Genomic DNA, 20654 nt, shown 5'->3' on the forward strand with positions numbered 1-20654 from the left:
CACTCAATGCCTCTTTTGCAAACCACAACACCCAAAAGGAGAGAGAGAACAGAGGGGAATGTCCTGTCACAGAGGTAGGGTGGGATGGGGGGGATGGGGGGTGGGAGGAATACTGGGATTCGTGGTGGTGGGAAATGGGCATTGGTGGAGGGATGGGTATTTGATCATTGTATAATTGAAACCTAAGCACAAAATTTGTATGTCTACAACTGTACCTCATGGTGTCTTACTAATAAAATTTTTTAAAAAATTGTAAATAAAAAAAAGAAATGTAATCATGTGCTTGCATACAGCATAATGTATTATTTTGATCAAAAGTGATTAAAATTGGTGTCTTAAAAAAAAAGAAAAAATATTAAATCATAGTAATGTATGCACTGAAGGGCTGGAGCGATAGCACAGCTGTAGGGCCCCTTTGCCTTACAAGGGGCCAACATGGCTGACCCGAGTTCGATTCCTCCGCCCCTCTCGGAGCACCAGGCAAGCTACTGAGAGTATCTCCCCGCATGGCAGAGCCTGGCAAGCTACCCGTGACATATTCGATATGCCAAACACAGTAACAACAAGTCTCATGATGGAGATGTTACTGGGCCCACTCGAGCAAATCGATGAACAACGGGAGGACCGTGACCGTGACAATGTATGCAGTTAAAAAGTTATTTATGTTTCAGTTTCAGTCAATATTTCAACACCTTTCCAGTCCCTTCATCAATGTATGTTTCTCACCACTAATGGTTGTTTGGATTTCTCTTTGGGAGACCCGAATAGTGTTCGCATCCTATTTTTGTAGGGCTCAGGTCTCTGAGGCGTATGTTAATGCAGAAAGAATGGTGGAATCAAAGAGATGTGCCTGGAGCTGGAGGTTCTTCGTCCTCTTAGCTATTTCTTCCACGCTTCTGAAGGCATTCCAAGCTGTTCTCTCCCTCCTCTGCAATTCAGGTGCCAGGTCTTTGTTATGTTGAGTTCTCGACATAGGTACACATAACTGTTGCTTTCAAAGATGTTCGTTCATTAGAGCGAATGGAACGTCAGGAATGAGTCCATTTCTTATAAACATTGTCATTGTGAGATTCAGCTGTAGTCCGATCCTTCCACCAAAGTTGGCCAGCATTTGTGCTGTTTGGCTAATGTTTGGTGTTATTAGAACGATGTCATCAGTGAAGCAGAGGTCATGTAGTTGCCGACCATCTATATTCACTCCCATTCTTTTCCATTCCAGTTATTGCATGATGTTCTTGAGGGTGGCACTAAAGAGTTTCAGTGAAACGGTATCATCTCTCTCTTGACATGGACCTTGTGGAATGGTGAAATCCTGGTAGTGAATCATAATACAGCTCACAGAGGATCCTGATGTATTGAGTTTGAACACCCTGTTTGGCTAGGGCTTCGATGACCGCTTCAGTCTCAACAGAACCAAAGGCATTCTTTAAATCAATGAACGTTAGACAGAGCAACATCTTAAACTTCTGAGAAACTTCAATGATCTTTGGTTACCAAGTGGATATGGTCTATCATGCTGAATTCTTTTTTGGAACCCGGCTTGCTCACATGGCTGTCCTTAATTTAGTGTTCTGCCAATCCTATTCAGGATGACTCGAGTGAACAGCTTGTAGCGACAGACAACAGGCAGATCAGGCGATAGTTGCCAATGTTGTGGATGTCTCCCTTCTTGTACAGTAGAACAGTCCTGCTGGTTTTTCATTGGGACAGAACCTTGAATTCAGACAGGTAGTGTGTGTAGAGCTGAGCCAGTGTATTGATGAGTACTGATGACAGGTTCTTCAGTGTTTGGGTCTGGCCTTATCTGGGCTGAGTGCTGTTCGCTTCTTTACCGATGAAATGGCGTGTCAGATTTCAGAAGGGAGAATTTTGGGGATGACATATCCAACCTGCAGATATTTTTTAATATATATTGGTTTGCAGGGAAACACTAAGAATTGGACTCACTGGGTATTATGGGAGATCTATCTCACCTTTGAGAACTCTCCATACAGTGGTTAACCTGGATTATATTCACCTTTTTCACCACATCCAGGCCATCACTGATTGCTTCAGTTCTTTTTTGAAAATTATCATTCTCAATATTGTTTGATAATAGCTCATTGTTTATTTGTTTTGTACTTCTGGCATAGTAAGTGAAGATAAGCACTTTTTTATATATCTACTGGCCATCTGTATGTCTTCTTAGGGGAAGTGTCGTTTATATCCTCTTCACATAATTTAGTGGGATTATTGTTTTGTTTTGACCTGCTCCGTTTCCGACCTGGCCCGGTTCACCCCTCCTTAGGCAACCTGGTGGTCCTCCGCTCCCGGAGGGCTGGAGCAATAGCACAGTGGTAGGGCATTTGCCTTGCACGCAGCCAACATGGCCAACCGAAGTTCGATTCCTCCACCCCTCTCAGAGAGTCCGGCAAGCTACTGAGAGTATCTCGCCTGCATGGCAGAGCCTGGCAAGCTCCCACGTGACGTATTCGATATGCCAAACACAGTAACAACAAAGTCTCCAATGGAGACGTTACTGGGCCTGCTCGAGCAAATCGATGATCAACGGGAGGGCCTTTACTTTACTTTACTATTGTTTTGTTGCTGCTGTTGCTGCTGTTCAGCTTTGCAATTGTTTTATAAACACATAGAGGAAAATTTAGGTCAAACTCTCCAGAAACTCACCTCAGAGGTGTTTTCAATTATTTGATTCCAGAGGTAAGGTAGCAAAAATACACAAAACCAAATGTTACTATGTCAAATTTAAAAAAATGTTTTTCAGAAGAAAAATTAAAACCTCAAACAAAAACATTTTTAAACTACTGAATGGAACAAAACATTTGCTACACAATATATCAGATAAATGTCTATTTAAATTTGTTTTTTAATAATATAAAGTTATGCATTATGTTTTATTTTGGAACATTTGTTTTTGGAAGTCATTTTCATTAAGCTTTTTGTTAGTATCTGAGATAAACTATCACTTTTTCTTCATACTACTTTCCCTTTCTTCATTTTCAACTAGAGCTTAATTTGTCTATTATGTTTTTTAAATGAATGTGTTGTAAATATGCCATTGTTTATTTTATCTCTCATCATTCAAATACTTAAATAGGAAGGAAAGAGTAAAATACTGGCTCCTAGACCAAGGCCTTACTGGGGCCACTCTCCACACACTTGGATAAGCCTCAAACATAACAGAACTGGCAGAGGAACCCAGGTGTGTGGGACCCGGGGCTGATATCTCCAAGCCTGCACGGTTTGGGACTGGACCTGTCAGTAGCTAGACAGTTACACCCTCCAACTGCCGTGTAACCCCAAAAAAGGCCAGGATCCAGAGATTATCACAACAAGCTCCCGGGAGTGCGTGGCCACAGGCCACGCGACTATTTATTTACTTTTCTCTAAATTTTCAGGGTACCTTAAATATCCTTAAATATCCAACCCGCATGGCAGAGCCTGGCAAGCTATCCGTGGTCTTTGCCAAATAGACCAAATTGATATGCCAAATCCAGTAATAAATGGATCTCATTTCCCTAACCCTGAATATGCAGAGTCGAGAAGGATATGGAAGGAGAGGCTGATAAAACACCAAGGCAGACATAGGCTACCAAAACGCAGAAAAACAAAAATGATTGTCTGTACTTTTAATGCTCATACAGTGGCATCTGCTGCATCCATTGAAGACCTTATGGTACAAGCACGAAAGATCAAGTACGACATCATTGGTCTGACCGAAACGAGAAGACATCAATTCCATCATGCTGTTTTCGACACTGGAGAAGAACTGTTCCTTGGAACATGTGATAAAAGAGGCGTCTGTGGTGTCGGTATCCTTGTCAACACAAACTTAGTCACGAGCATTGATTCATTTGAATGCCTAACAACCCGAATCGGACGATTACACTTGAATAAATGTGGCTCACTACCGGCAGTTTCTATCTTTGTTGTCTATGCACCAACATCCAGTTATGGTGAAAGAGAAACTGAGAAATTCTACATGGAGCTGGAGAAATTCTATAAAGAAGATCACACCTTCTACAAGATCATTGTCGGTGATTTTAATGCCAAGATAGGACCAAGAAGATCAGTCTATGAACTCCACATCGGAACCTATGGCCTGGAATGGAACGAACAGGGTGACAGACTGTCTGAGTTCATCATGTCAACCAAAACCTTCCATGGTAACTCACAATTCCAAAAGGCTGAATCTAAACGTTGGACATGGGAGTCTCCCGATGGACGGTTCCACAATGAAATAGACCACATCATATTCAATCGGCGGTTTTGCCTAACCGATGTTGCTGTTGTCCCAAAATTCCAAACGGGATCAGACCACCGTCTTCTTCGTGCAAAATTCTACCTCACAGAACGAGGAGAAAAGAATGCAAGGTTTAAGAAGAGGACTCCCAGAGCAACCACCAACTGGGAACTCTTTGGCTCTGTTGCGGCAACATGGGAAGATGCCATCATTGACAACATTGATGAGGAATACGATCGAATGATTCAACACCTCCATGATTGTGCAAGGAATGCCAAGAGAGAGATAACTACAAAAAACCGTCTTTCTTCGAACATTCTTGAACTTATTCACCAACGTGGCTTGGCACGTGCCTCAGGCAACCACAAGCAAACGTCCGAACTGGCAAAACAGTGCAGAGAAGCCATCAAGGATGACCTCAAAAACAGGAGAGCAGCAGTACTGGTAGATGTAGCAGAAGCTGGGAAAAACATTCGTAATGCCCGCCTGTCCTTCACCAACTACAAAACCAAGATGACTGCCCTCCGACATCATGATGGATCTATCACATCTTCCAGAAGGGCAATGGAGAAGATTATTCATGACTTCTACTCAGATCTCTTTAATAGCCACATCCACTTGCCCACATACCACATACCACATGATGGATATGTCGTTCCCAATGTTCTCCCTTCCGAAATCCAACATGCCATCTCGTCGGTAAAGAAACAAAGAGCACCTGGCCCAGACAAGATCAGACCTGAACACCTGAAGAACTTACCATCAGTACTCATCAATACATTGGCTCGACTCTTCACACGCTACCTGTCTGAATGCAAGGTTCCATCCCAATGGAAAACCAGCAAGACTGTACTACTATACAAGAAAGGAGACATCCACGACATTGGCAACTATCGCCCAATCTGCCTATTGTCTGTCATCTACAAATTATTCACTCGAGTCATCCTGCATAGGATTAGCAGAACACTAGATGAAGGACAACCATGTGAACAAGCTGGATTCCGAAAAGGATTCAGTACCATCGACCATATCCACACAGTAACCAAGCTCATTGAGGTATCTCGGGAGTTCAAGATGCCACTCAGTCTAACGTTCATTGATTTAAAGAAGGCCTTTGATTCTGTTGAGACGGAAGCGGTCATAGAAGCCCTAGCCAATCAGGGCGTACAAACTCATTACATCAGGATCCTTTGTGAGCTCTATTGCGGATTCACTACCAAGATCTCACCATTCTACAAAGAAGTAATCATCCATATCAAGAGAGGGGTTCGGCAGGGTGATACCATTTCACCAAAACTCTTCAGTGCCACCCTCGAGAACATCATGCGACGGCTGGAATGGGAAAACATGGGAGTGAAGATAGATGGTCGGCAACTACACCACCTCCGCTTTGCTGATGACATCGTTCTAATAACACCAAACATCAACCAAGCGGCACAAATGCTGAACGACTTTGACCGTGAATGTGGAAAGGTCGGACTGCAGCTGAATCTTGCGAAGACAATGTTTATGAGAAACAGCCTTGTTCCTGACGCTCCATTCGCTCTCAACGGAACCACCATCTCCGAATGCAACAGTTATATATACCTAGGTCGAGAAATCAACATGATGAATGACCTGGCACCTGAGTTGCGCAGGAGGAAGAGAGCGGCTTGGAATGCCTTCAAGAGCATTGAAGAAATAACTAAAAGGACAAAGAACCTCCAGCTACGAGCACATCTCTTTGATTCCGCTATTCTTCCTGCATTAACATATGCCTCAGAGACCTGGACCCTACGAAAACAGGATGAGAACACTATTCGGGTCTCTCAAAGAGGAATCAAAAGAACTATGCTTGGAATATCACGATTCACTCAAATGAGAGATAGAATCCGGAGTTCTGATCTTCGTCAATGCTCAAGAATCAGGGACGCTGTCTCATTTGCCAAGACATCAAAAATCAGATGGGCTGGACACGTAATGAGGTTTACAGACAACCACTGGACTAGAGCCATTACTGATTGGATTCCACGAGACATCAAAAGATCACGTGGACGCCCACCTATAAGATGGTCAGACTTCTTTGTCAAGACCCTAAATGATCGGTTTGAGGCTCTACATGTTCCTAAAACTAACAGATACCATTGGGCTACGCTAGCACGCAACCGGGATGAATGGAGACGTTATTGGCACCCGCTCGAATAAATCGATGAATAACGGGGACTAAGTGATTAAGTGATTGAGACCAATTGTCATTTTCTGAAAAAATTTGAACCACTTCTCACTTCTCCTGAAGAAGAGTTCTCCTATGATTGCTAATATATACCACACAATTCTCAGAAATAGAAAGTTGCCTATATCATCAATCATAGTAATTATTATTAAAGAAATGTGGGCTAAATGTATACTATATACCCTACATATTAATCATTTCTTTTTAATACCTACTATTTGTATTATTGCAATGATATAAACAATTTCAATTTTCCTTTGAGTTTGTTCAAGGTCGGTATGTATAGTTATCTATTAAAAAGTAGAAGATTAAGAGAGAAATATGATATTTTATAATGTGCTGTCACTATCACTGTTCTCCCCTTGTTCATTGATTTGCTCGAGCGGGCCCAGTAACGTCTCCATTGTGAGACTTGTTGTTACTGTGTTTGGCATATCGAATACATCATGGGTAGCTTGCCAGGCTTTGCCGTGTGGGCGAGTGAGATACTCTTGATAGCTTGCCAGGCTCTTCGAGAGGGGCAGAGCAATTGAACCCGGGTTGGTCGGGTTGGCTGCGTGCAAGGCAAATGCCCTACCGCTGTGCTATCACTGCAAGAAATATATTTCCCACATACAAAAATAATAAGAATGAGCGCATAGAGAAACTGTGCCCAGAAATTAATTGTATGGACCCAGACGCGAGGCCCGCCGAGCGAGCCCCGCCGGAGGAGAGCGCGGACCCCAAGCCCCAGCCCGCGTCCAGATCCGGAGCGGCGCGCCCGGCAGCCCACCGGCCCCTCCCATCCAGGTGGGTTGGAGGACCCCAGCGGAGCCCCGCCCCTGAATCCAGACGCGCGGCCAGCCCAGAGAGCCCCGCCGGAGAACAGCGTGGATCCCAGGATCCTGGGAGGGAGTGGACTGGGATTGTCTAGGGGCGTGGCCTCTAAGAAGGGGCCGTGGCCTCCTAAAAGTGGGCGTGGCCTGCTTCTGAGCGGGCGGACGCTTACACGGCCGCAGGTATATCACTCACTTCAAGCAACTTGGACCTTCATCCTTTCATTCTTTTCATCAACTTGTTACCTAATACCAACCAAAATTTCTCACCTCTTCTACTACAATTCAACAAAATCCCACTTGCCTACTCCATTTCCAACAAAAGTTCAGTTGGAAAATAGCTATACAAGCTCAGTAGTAAATAGTAACGCCTCCAAAAGTTTCACTCAATGTCAGTTATAAAACAAAGAATAACGCCTGATTGAGAAGAAGGTCAGACTCAGAAAGGTAGAAGAGGCGCATTTAGCAGCAACAAAGCTGAACGGCTCCTGGCAGCCTCTCCTCACTCAACTAGAACAGTAGCAGTGAGTGTGAAGGACCAAACCACACTGGTCACAATGGTAAAGCAACGCAAAAGCCCACCAAACTTTCTTATTCACGAGGCTAGCCCAGACGACACCAACAGTAATATAGCGTTAGACAACCTCTCTGACAAGGAATTCAGAATGGAGCTACTCAGGATGCTTAGGGAACTAAAAGAAACAATGGAAACCAATGCCAATAAAAGACAAGAGGATTTGAAGGCAGAAATGAGGAAAATGCAATCGGAAATGTCAGACCTGAAAAATCTGGTAGCCGAATTGAAAACCACAGTGAAAGGCCTCAGCAGCAGAGTAACAGCGGCTGAGAACAGAATCAGTGAGCTCGAAGATCAAGTTCAGAGTCTTGTCAGAAAACAGCAGAAAATGGAAAAGACACTCACAGTTCGAGAACAGATGGCAAGAGAAGATCGTGACGAAGCCAAGAGGGGTAACATAAGAATTATTGGAGTCCCAGAGGGACGGGAAGAAAACCTTGATGAAGAAGAAACTGTCAAAGAAATCATTGCTACAACGTTTCCAGAGCTGAAGAAAACTTGTGACCACATCCAGGAGGCCCGAAGGGTACCGGCTAGAAGAAATCCGAATAAAAATACCCCAAGACACATCCTGATCAAAATGACCAAAACTTTAGACAGAGACAAAATTCTGAAAGCAGCAAGATCGAAGAAAGAAATCTCTTACAAAGGAGCATCCTTAAAATTCACAGCTGATTTTTCTGATGAAACCCTCAGGGCCCGAAAACAGTGGTGGGACATAGTGAAAAAACTCAATGAAATAAATGCTCCTCCAAAAATACTTTACCCAGCGAGACTCTCATTCATAATAGAAGGAACAACACACAGTTTCACGGACAAACAACAGCTCAGGAACTTCATAGACTCAAAACCATGGTTACAAGTACAACTAAATGGGCTACTTTAAGGCAAGACAGGCCTCTCAAATACACCAAATTTCAACAGAACAATGGGACAAAATCCCATAACAATAATCTCTCTCAATGTCAATGGGCTAAACGCACCAATTAAAAGACATAGAGTGGCAGGATGGATTAGAAAATTGAACCCAACATTCTGCTGCCTGGAAGAAACACATCTCAATAGTCAAAGCAAACACAGACTCAGAGTCAAAGGCTGGAAAACAATCCTACAGGCAAACAGCTCCCATAAAAAAGCTGGGGTAGCTATCCTAATATCAGACCACATCGATTTCAGAGTGAAGAAGGTCATAAGAGACAGTGAAGGCCATTTCCTATTGACCAAAGGATCTGTACAACAGGAAGAACTTACAATAATAAATGTATATACACCTAATGAGAGACCAGCAAAGTACTTAAAACAATTACTCATAGATTTGGAAAAAGACATCGATAGCAACACAATACTAGTGGGAGACCTCAACACCGCTTTGTCACCTCTTGATAGATCAACCAGACTCAAGCTTAGCAAGGACATACTTCGTCTTAGGGAAACAATGGAAGAAAGGGGCTTAGTAGATATATACAGGACACTTCATCCACAAAAAGCTCAATACACATTCTTCTCAAGTGTACATGGAACGTTCTCCAAGATAGACCACATGCTGAGCCACAAAACATGCCTCCATAAAATTAAGAAGATAGAGATTGTATCAACAATCTTCTCAGACCACAATGCGCTGAAATTAGAAGTAAATCACACACAAAAACAGAAAACTAAATTAAACACATGGAAATTAAACAGTGCGCTATTAAACAACGAGTGGCTTAGACAGGAAATTAAAGAGGAAATCAAAAGATTCCTAGAAACGAATGAAAATGAGGACACGAGTTACCAAAACTTATGGGACACAGCAAAAGCGGTCTTAAGAGGAAAGTTTATAGCTCTACAAGCATTCCTCAGAAAGGAGGCGCGAGCCCACATAAATAAACTAACCTCGCAGCTTAAGAACTTGGAGAAGGACCAACAAAAGGAGCACAACCCTAACAGGAGGAAGGAAATAATAAAACTCAGAGCAGAGATTAATGAGATGGAAACCCAGAAAACAATCCGAAAGATCAATGAAACCAAGAGCTTGTCTTTGAGAAAATTAACAAAATCGATAAGCCCCTAGCAAAACTCACAAAGAAAGGGAGAGAGAAAACCCTAATAAACCGAATCAGAAATGAAAAGGGGGTCATTACAACAGAAATCACAGAAATTCAAAGGATCCTCAGGGAGTACTTTGAAAAGCTTTATGCCACAGAACATCAAAACCTCGAAGAAATGGATAGACTCCTACAGACTCCCAAGGCTGAACCAAGAAGACCTGGAATACCTGAACAGACCTATCACCATCAAGGAAATTGAAATGGTAATAAAAAGTCTCCCCAAGCACAAAAGCCCTGGCCCGGATGGATTCACCAGTGAATTCTTCCAAATCTTTAAAGAAGACTTACTCCCAATCCTCTTTAAGCTTTTCCATGAAATTGAAATATCAAATGCACTTCCGAACAGTTTCTCTGAAGCAAATATCACACTGATACCAAAAGCAGAGAGAGATAACACAAAGAAAGAGAACTACAGGCCGATATCCCTGATGAACACAGATGCAAAGACCCGCAGCAAACTACTAGCAAATAGAATCCAACTACTCATCAAAAAGATCATACACCATGACCAAGTAGGATTCATCCCAGGGATGCAAGGATGGTTCAAGATTCGGAAATCAATCAACATAATCCATCATATCAACAAAAGAAAAGATAAAAAGCATATGATCATATCAATAGATGCAGAGAAAGCATTTGACAAGATCCAGCACCCCTTTATGATGAAAACCCTAGCCAAAATGGGTATAGAGGGGACTTTCCTCAACATCGTTAAAGCCATCTACCACAAGCCTACAGCAAGCATCATCCTCAATGGGGAAAAACTGAGAGCCTTCCCTCTAAGATCAGGGACAAGACAGGGATGCCCACTCTCTCCACTGCTGTTCAATATAGTACTGGAAGTACTTGCAATAGCAATTAGGCAAGAAAAAGATATTAAGGGCATTCAGGTAGGAAAGGAAGAAATAAAGCTCTCACTATTCGCAGATGATATGATACTCTACTTAGAGAACCCAATAACTTCCACCAAAAAACTCCTAGAAACAATAGACTTGTATAGTAAAGTTGCAGGTTATAAAATCAATACCCAAAAGTCCATGGCTTTCCTATACGCAAACAGTGAGAGAGAGGAAAGCTATATGAAAAAATCAATCCCGTTCACAATTGTGCCCCAGAAAATCAAGTACCTAGGAATCAGCTTAACTAAGGAAGTAAAGGACCTGTACAAAGAAAACTACAAAACGCTACTTCAGGAAATAAAAGAGGACATGAGGAAATGGAAAGACATCCCCTGCTCATGGGTCGGAAGAGTTAACATTGTCAAAATGGCAATACTACCGAAAGCATTGTATAAATTCAATGCAATCCCTATAAGGATACCCATGACATTCTTCAAAGAAATGGAGCAAACACTCCTGAAATTTATATGGAACAATAAACCCCCACGAATAGCTAAAGCAATTCTGGGGAAAAAGAAAATGGGAGGAATCAACCTCCCTAACTTCAAACTTTACTAAAAAGCGGTAATAATCAAAACAGCATGGTACTGGAACAAAGGCAGAACTGCAGACCAATGGAACAGAGTTGAATACACTGACATCTCCCCTCAATCATATGATCATCTAATCTTTGATAAAGGTGCAAGAAATGTGAAGTGGAGTAAGGAAAGCCTCTTTAACAAATTGTGCTGGCATCACTGGACGGCTACATGCAAAAAAATGGGCTCAGAACTCTGCCTAACACCATGTACAAAGGTAAGATCAAAATGGATTAAAGACCTCAACATCAGACCAGAAACCATAAGATACACTGAAGACAAAGTTGGCAAAACCCTCCATGACATTGAGGCTAATGGTATGTTCAAAGATGACACGCCACTGGCTGAGCAAGTGAAAACAGATAGATAAATGGGACTATCTTAAACTAAGAAGCTTCTGTACCTCCAAAGAAACAGTGACTAAAATACAAAGACAGTCTACAAAATGGGAAAGAATATTCGCCGAATACACATCTGACAAGGGGTTGATATCAAGGATATACAAAATACTGGTTGAACTCCACAAGAAGAAAACATCCAACCCCATCAAAAAATGGGGCAATGAAATGAACAGAAACTTTCTCAAAGAAGAAATCCGAATGGCAAAAAAGCACATGAGAAAATGCTCTACATCATTAATCATCAGGGAGATGCAGATGAAAACCACAATGAGATACCATCTCACACCTCAGAGACTGGCCCACATTCAAAATAACAAAAGCAACCATTGCTGGCGCGGATGTGGCGAGAAAGGGACACTCCTTCACTGTTGGTGGGAATGCCGACTGGTTCAGCCCTTTTGGAAAACAGTATGGACGTTCCTCAAAAAATTAGAAATTGAGCTCCCATTTGACCCAGCGATACCACTCCTGGGAATATATCCCAGAGAGGCAAAAATGTGTAGCCGAAGTGACATCTGCACTTGTTTGTTCATTGCAGCACTCTTTACAGTAGCCAGAAACTGGAAGAGACCTGAGTGCCCAAGAACAGATGACTGGTTAAAGAAACTTTGGTACATCTACACAATGGAGTACTATGTGGCTCTTAGAAAAGATGAAGTCATGAACTTTACATACAAGTGGTACAATATGGAAAGTATCATGCTAAGCGAAATGAGTCAGAAAGAGAGGGATAGACATAGAAAGATAGCATTCATCTGGGGGATATAAAATAATAAAATATGAGATTAATACCCAAGAATAGCTGAGAGCAACACCAGGAGAATTACTCCATAACTTAGAGGCCAGCTGGGTATTCTAGGAAAAAGGACAATTCAGATAGAAAGGGAAACACCAAGTGGAGGGTGTTTGGAGGATCCTCCCAGGAGGGGAGATGCAGGTTGAAAGTAGACTGGACTGAACATGTTCGCCACTCAATGCCTCTTTGGCTGATCACAACACCCAGGAGGAGAGAGAAAACAAAAGGGAATGCCCTGCCACAGTGGCAGGGGGGGATGGGGGGATGGAAAGATGGGGGGGGGGATATTATCCTGGTGGTGGAAAATGGGCACTGGTGGAGGGATGGGTATTTGATCGTGGTATGACCGAGATCCAAGCACAAAAATTTGTAAATCTACAACTGTACCTCATGGTGTTTCACTAAAAAAAAAAAAAAAAAAGATATTAATTGTATGTTTATATCTCCTTTGATCCAGCAACAGTGAAGCATGCTTCTTTGGTGTTTCAAAAATTATTTTTATAATAGTGTATTTTCTGTGTTTAGTTCTCACTTAGACTGTATAAATTTTTATTTGCTTTTGAGTCACACATGTTTTAGCTGAGGGCTTATGCTTGTTTCTACAGGGTTCACTCTAGATGCGTGGGGGCATGATACGGTGTGCCACGTATTGAACCACATGTAAGGCAAGCATGTCATCTTCTGGATTCTCTCTCCATCCTCTGAGACAGCGAAAAGAATCTTGACTTTATACTTTGTTCAACTTTTTACATATAGATTATTCTTTCAAACATTTAAGTCATTTGATTGAAGCCTTTCTATAGGTTGTGTTTTTATTTTCTTCATGACTCTCATTTTTCAACTGATTTAATACTTTGATTTTAGTAATACTACAATTTTTCTTTGCTTTATGAGACATGTGAAGAAGTGCTCAAAGATCACTCCTGGGAAGACTTGTGGAAACATATAGAGTGCCCAGAAACAACCTCCAGTGGTATATGCAAGGCAAGCAACTGATCCACTGTACTATCTCTCTGGCTCCAATATTACTATCACTTGATCACTTGAATTTCCGTTAATCGTCAATTTGCTCGAGCGGGCGCCAGTAATGTCTCCATTTGTCCCTGTCGCGTGCTAGTGTAGCCCAATGGCGTCTGTTCATTGTAGGAACACGAAGAGCCTCAAACCGATTGTTCATGATCTTGATGAAGAAGTTTGAACATCTGGTAGGTGGGCGGTCACGTGATCTTTTGACATCCTGTGGAATCCAGTCAGTAATGGTTCTAGTCCAGCGGTCATCTCTAAATCTAATTATGTGACCAGCCCATCTGATTTTTGATGCCTTGGCAAATGAGACAGTGTCCCTGATTCCTTATCTTCTATGGAGGTCAGAACTCCGGATTCTTTCTCTCATTTGAGTGAAACATGACACTCCAAGCATAGCTCTTTCAATTTCTCTTTGGGAGACCTGAATAGCATTCTCATCCTGTTTGCCTAGGGCCCAGGTCTCAGAGGCATATGTTAATGCAGGAAAAACAGTGGAATCAAAGAGATGTGCCAGAGCTGGAGGTTCTTCGTCCTCTTAGCTATTTCTTCCACACTCTTGAAGGCGTTCCAAGCCACTCTCTTCCTCCTGCTCAGCTCGGGTGCCAGGTCATTTGTCATGTTGACTTCTCGACCTAGGTACACATAGCTGTTGCAATCAGAGATGGTAGTTTCGTTGAGAGCGAATGGGGCATCAGGAACGAGGCTGTTTCTCATAAACATAGTCTTCGTAAGATTCAGCTGTAGATGACCTTTCCACACTCACGGTCAAAGGTCAAAGTCGGCCAGCATTTGTGCCGCTTGGCTGATGTTTGGTGTTATTAAAACAATGTCATCAGCAAAGAGGAGGTGGTGTAGTTGCCGACCATCTATCTTCACTCCCATTCCTTCCCGTTCCAGTCGTTGCATGATGTTCTTGATGGTGGCACTGAAGAGTTTCGGTGAAATGGTATCACCCTGCCAATATTACTATAATTTTAAATAATTTTCTATTGTCTAAAAACATATTTGTATATTTAATATTTCCTTATTCATCTATTTTTTTCAGTCACACAGTGTTCCAACAACCATTCCTCCACCTCCAGAGGGATGGGTGTTTGATCATTGTATCACTGAAACTCAAAAGGAAAGCTTTGTAACAGTGATTCAATTAAAAAAAAATAGATGTAGTATTAGGGACACTAAGATTGAACTAGAGGTGATACAGGGGTAGTGGTCGAGGACCATGGGCACTTTGGTTGTATGTGGCAATGGAGTGCAGTAGTTTTTACATCAGCACCATAAGCTTTAACACTATTATGACTATACTACGAAACTATAACAAAAGAACAAGAAAGACAATTAAAAGATCAGTGAAACAGGGAACTCATCCTTTAATAAGGTAAAGGTAAAGGTCCTCCCGTTGATCGTCGATTTTGCTCGAGCGGGCCCAGTAACATCTCCATTGGAGACTTTGTTGTTACTGTGTCTGGCATATCAAATACTCTGGGTAGCTTGCCGGGCTCTCCGAGAGGGGCGGAGGAATCGAACTCGGGTTGGCCATGTTGACCGCTTGTAAGGCGAACGCCCTACCGCTGTGCTGTCGCTCCAGCCCATCCTTTAATAGAATTAGCAATATTAATAAACCCTTAGCTAAGGTCACAAAGAAAGAAAACGCTAATAAACAGAATCAGACATGAAATCATCTAAGTTATAACAGATACCAACTAAATACAAAATAATCATGAGACTACTAAGATCTACATTTTTTACAGGTGAGTGGCCATTTAGACTACATCCAGCTGTGTCCAGGGCTTTGTCCTGACTATGTGCTCAGAGGTTATTAATGTCAGGGCAGAATAGGAAATATATACAGTGCTACCATATGGATGGAATGATGAACTACAGGTTCATATTAAATAAAGTAAATCAGAAGGCAAAAAATAGTCACATGATTTCAATCTTTTGTTTTCGTTTGGCAGCCACACCCAGCATTAATCAGAGCTTACTTCTGGTTCTGTGCTTCAGTCACTTCTGGCTGGTTTGGGGGGCCATATGTGGTGCTGGGGATAAAACCTGGATCTGCCACGTGCAAGGCAAGTGGCCTATCCATGTACTATCTTTACAGTCCCATATTGTCTCATTCTTATTGGTAGATAAGAAATTTATAAAGGGAATAGATACTGGTCAATGAAAACAAGTCAATTTTGTTGACAGACCCAAGGTTATAAATCAGGGAGTGAACAAAAAGGGTCTGATGGGTAATGGTAATAGGTATTTCTGTAGTGATGATTTGCAGCAACATTGTAACCCTAAAACATAAGCATTTACACTCTTGCCAGTCAATGTTACCTCAGTGTATTAATATATCACAACAAATCACAAATCATCCTGTTATTCATCGATTGCCTCGAGCAGGCCCCAGTAATGTCTCCTTCATCCTAGCCCTGAGATTATATTCAAGGCTCTTTAGGAGAATGAGACCCATCATTGTTACTGGTATTTGGCAGATTGGGCACGCCAAGGGGAGTTTGCCAGACTCTGCCCTGCGGGCAGGCTACATTCGGTAACCTGCCAGTTTGTCCAAAGTAGGAATGAGATAATAAAATGTCATAATAAGATGTGCATTTGCGGCCATGCGGTTCCAGGATCTGGTTTTTATAGTCTCTGAGTCTTGGCCGCTGATGGGATTACATGGCACCAGGGGGGCAGTTGGTGGGTGTGACCCCCGCCTACTGGAATTTGGAGGATCTGGGTGGAGGATGCTCGGCCCAAATCTGAGTAGGCTTGGAGATCTCGGCCCCGGAACCTGCGTGATTTTGTCCCTCTGCCAGTACCTTCATATGTGCGGAGAGTGGTCTCAGCATGGTGGTGGCTGGTCCTGGAGGTCTTTGGCTGCCGGAGCCCTGGTCGGGGCAGGGAGGAAAGCTCAACCCGCTCCCCTCCAAGGGGTCCCGGCGAGCGAGGACAGTTAGGAGCGGGGGCAGAAGACTGCACTCTTCTCTTCCGGGATCTGGTTTTTATAGTCTCTGAGTCTTGGCCGCTGATGGGATTACGCGGCGCCAGGAGGGCAGTTGGTGTGTGTGACCCCCACCTACTGGAATTTGGAGGATCTGGGTGGAGGATGCTCGGCCCAAATCCGAGTAGGTTATATTAATTATATTAATATATGATTTCAGAAAATGCAATGGATCCACTTAAGTTTTTACTGTATTTATAAATTTCATTACCAGTATTAATGATAAAAGAATCCCAGACCTACTTAGAAAGAGACCAGCTACAGGTGGAGGGATGGGTATTTGATCATTGTATAATTGAAACCCAAGCACAAAAATTTGTAAGTCTACAACTGTACTTCATGGTGTCTCACTAATAAAACTTTAGAAAAATGTTTGTTTGCCTGTATTGAAAAGACAGTAGAGGAGCTGGAGAGATAGTACAGAGGGTTGGTGCTTTCCATGCAAGTGGCTGACCCCAGGTTCAATCCCCAGTACCCTCTATGTGTCCTGAAAGGAGTTATCTCTCAACACAAAGCCAGGAGTTCACTCTAGCACAGCCAGATGTATGTGGTCCAAAACTAAAAGCACATAGCAAACAAAGAGATTTAATGCAATTATTTTATTAAATTTAAATCAGTTGAATTATCTTACACAAGGACTCTATGCATGAATAATTTATTTTTATTTTTAAGATAATAAGAATTGGTATGATACATTATTTAAATATAGAGATGGGATTATTAATTTGAAGCTCCTAGTTCCCAGAGTAGATATGCTTAATTCTAGTAAACTCTTTAAAGAAAAAGACAAAAAAAGGTTTCTATAATCTATCTAATCTATCTTTTTGGGGAGAGGGGTCACATCTGGTTGTGCTCAGCACTCCTGGTTGCAGGAGGGGGGTGTCGTGCTCAGGGTAGTACATGGGATATTATTGATCAAATCTGGCTTGGTACATGCAAAATCACTCCATCCCCCTCCATCATTTTTTTTTTTTTGCTTTTTTGGGTCACACCCGGTGATGCTCAGGGGTTACTCCTGGCTCATGCACTCAGGAATTTCTCCTGGCAGTGCTCAGGTGACCATAGGGGATCTGGGGATCGAACCCGGGTTGGCCACGTGCAAGGCAAATACCCTACCCACTGTGCTATCGCTCCAACCCCTAAATATCACACTTTTAAAATGTAAGTATTTTTAAAATTAGTATGCTCTTATCCAAATATGTGAAAATTTTATTATAAAAGTACCTATTATAAAAGGTACCTATTTCATAATTATTTGATTGAAAACAATGTGCTATTCAAATTATTAATTTTTATAGATTATAATACATTGCTTTAATATTATTAATATTTCTTTATTCTAATCAATTACTATCTACTTTATGATCACAATGTACTTCTCCAGTTTCCTCTTACCCTCTGAATGCCTTATTTAATACAGCATTCCATTTTTTTTGGTGTTCCTAACTTCTCATCAGTTTTTCCCTCTAAAGTTAATACCAGAATTTCTTGATTGGCAAAATTGTGAACTTCCTTTAAAACCTTTTTCTTTTACTACTTACAAAACAAAATCTTATCAACTGTCTTTTTTAGTATCAGTGTGTCATTGTTTCTCCGCCCCCTTCCCTTTTACCCCCACGTTCCCAAGGATAACTTTCCAAGTTTGGTTGAACCAGTAACTCAGTCATTCCAACTTCATTTGGATGTTTCATAGACTATTCTTTTTTATTTTTTTTCTTTTTGGGTCACATCCAGTGATGCTCAGGGCTTATTCCTGACTCTTTACTCAGGAATTACTCCTGGCGGTGCTTGGGGGACATGTGGGATGCCAGGGATGGGACCCAGGTTGGCTGCATACAAGGCAAATGCCCCACCTGCTGTGCTATTGCTCCGTCCCCTGTTTAGTAGACTATTCATTGGAATCAAAACTATCTAAACAGCAAATTCTAGAATTGAGGACAGAATAACATCCTTAACAAAACAAAGATGTTCAGGTTTTACATAAATGCGGAATAAAAAAGGAAAACAAAGTAAGAACAGAGGTTCTGAGGAAGTGATATGTGCTTCCATATAATATACAGGACAGTTTGCTTATGTGTATTCATCCATAATCTGTGACTTTTCTTGTCTATCCAAACTTCATTCATTCTGTCTACTCTTTCACAGTTTGTAGATCAAAGTGCTTTAATAATTAAAATTTTATTTGATGTGTGATAACCTAACTATTCCATTCTGCACAGCCACTCTAAATAGCCAAAACATGTGGTAAATAAAATAATTTCTATACATATGAGGTCTCAGTATAAAGATTATGTAACTGTTTCATTTCATAGAAGAATATTTACATGTAGTCTCTTCTGCTTTATGGCTATGGAATTTTCTTTTTCTTCATTCATGCTTTTTCATTTTATCTAAGCTAACTGCATACTTTTGTAACATAGTAATATACCTATATTATTTTGTATTCAAAATATCTTTCTCTCTAGAAAACAGTTTAATCACTCCTTCACGAATCTGCTTGGTCTTCACTCCATAGACAATTGGATTCAAGGTGGGAGGCAGCACCAGGTAGAGGTTGGCTATAATAATGTGGACATGATGTGGTATGGTTTGAGCCCCAAACCGGTGGGTGAAGAAGTTAAAAAAGGCTGGGACATAAGTGATAACAATAGCACATATGTGTGCTGTACAGGTACTGAAGGCTTTGTGGCGAGCATCTGCAGACGATAGGCTTACTACAGCACGAATAATCATGATGTAAGACAAGGAGATACAGACCATATCAATTCCTCCAATTAATATGGCAATTATGAGACCATAGATAGCATTCATCTTTATATTACCACAAGATAATTTGGCCACAGCCATGTGGTCACAGTAGGTGTGGTCGATAAGGTTGCCTCTGCAGAAGGGGAGGCGTTTGATTAGGAACATGAATGGAATCATGAGTAACGCACTTCGAGTGAGAGTAATAAGCCCTATTTTGATAATTACAGTGTTGGTGAGGATTGTAGAATAGCGTAAAGGATAGCAAATGGCCACGTAGCGATCCAGCGCCATAAGCATAAGCACTCCAGACTCCATGGCCGTCAGCATATGGATGAAAAACATCTGCGCAAGGCAGGCATTAAAGGTAATCTCTGTGAGATGGAACCAAAAAATGCATAGCATGTTTGGAACAAATGAAGTGCATCCACTAATATCTGTAAGGGATAATAAGGCTAGGAAGTAATACATGGGCCGATGCAGTGCCTCCTCATGGATGATGAGGTAGATAAGTCCACAGTTCCCCACCACCGCAATGCTGTACATGACGCAGAATGGCAGGGAAATCCAAACATGTGCAGCTTCCAGGCCAGGGACCCCATTAAGGATGAAATATCTTGGTGTCAGGTGGGAGCTGTTGGCTCCATTCATTATGGTCAATTGCAAGCCATGCTACTTTTTCTACCAATAAAGTTATCCTGCATAGAAAGAGAGTAATGACATTATTTTCAGCCGAAGATAAAAGATGCACAAATAATTTGCACAGTATAAATGCTTGTTTTTGTAACTTTTACTAATTTCTCTATCAGGAGTCTTCTTTGAAACATTGATTCTCCTTACTTATATCATCTTTATTTTTCAACATTATGTCAAATGTGTCTACTGGTTCACTTAGATTATATGAAGGCTTACTTATGACCACGTGTTTTATAGGATAGAGCAAATTTTTTCACAGCTATAAATACAGAAAACTAGATTTCCTAAATGAATAAATTTGACTGGTCAAAAAATTATGTAAGTTGCAACATAAAAAGTAGGAGCGGGGCTGGAGTAATAGCACAGTGGGTGGGGCGTTTGCCTTGCTCACAGCCAACCCGGGTTCGATTCCCAGAATCCTATATAATCCCCTGAGCACCGCCAGGAGTGGTTCCTGAGTGCAGAGCCAGGAGAAACCCCTGTAGATCGCTGGGTGTGACCCAAAAAGCAAAAAAAAGAAAGGGGGGGGGTATGTACATGTTGCATTATATCTTTAAATAGTTCTTGCTTTACAGCTGAAA

At 41.7% G+C, this 20654-nt stretch overlaps 1 protein-coding gene across 1 annotated transcript; it reads right to left on the minus strand.

Annotated features, from left to right (window-relative positions):
* Positions 1-19065: 19065 nt before the first annotated feature.
* Positions 19066-20028, minus strand: LOC130025230 (olfactory receptor 52N2-like). Its single transcript, XM_056116176.1, has one exon. The coding sequence runs from the start codon at positions 20026-20028 to the stop codon at positions 19066-19068; it is 963 nt and encodes a 320-aa protein (XP_055972151.1).
* Between the last annotated feature and the right edge of the window lie 626 nt (positions 20029-20654).

The sequence above is a fragment of the Sorex fumeus genome, unplaced genomic scaffold (assembly GCF_029834395.1).
Source record: "Sorex fumeus unplaced genomic scaffold, SorFum_2.1 ptg000030l, whole genome shotgun sequence".
NCBI classification, from domain to species: domain Eukaryota; kingdom Metazoa; phylum Chordata; class Mammalia; order Eulipotyphla; family Soricidae; genus Sorex; species Sorex fumeus.

Bases quoted from the DNA above. Each gene is read 5' to 3' on its own strand.
- LOC130025230 (XM_056116176.1), bottom strand. From the start codon at position 20,028: ATGAATGGAGCCAACAGCTCCCACCTGACACCAAGATATTTCATCCTT.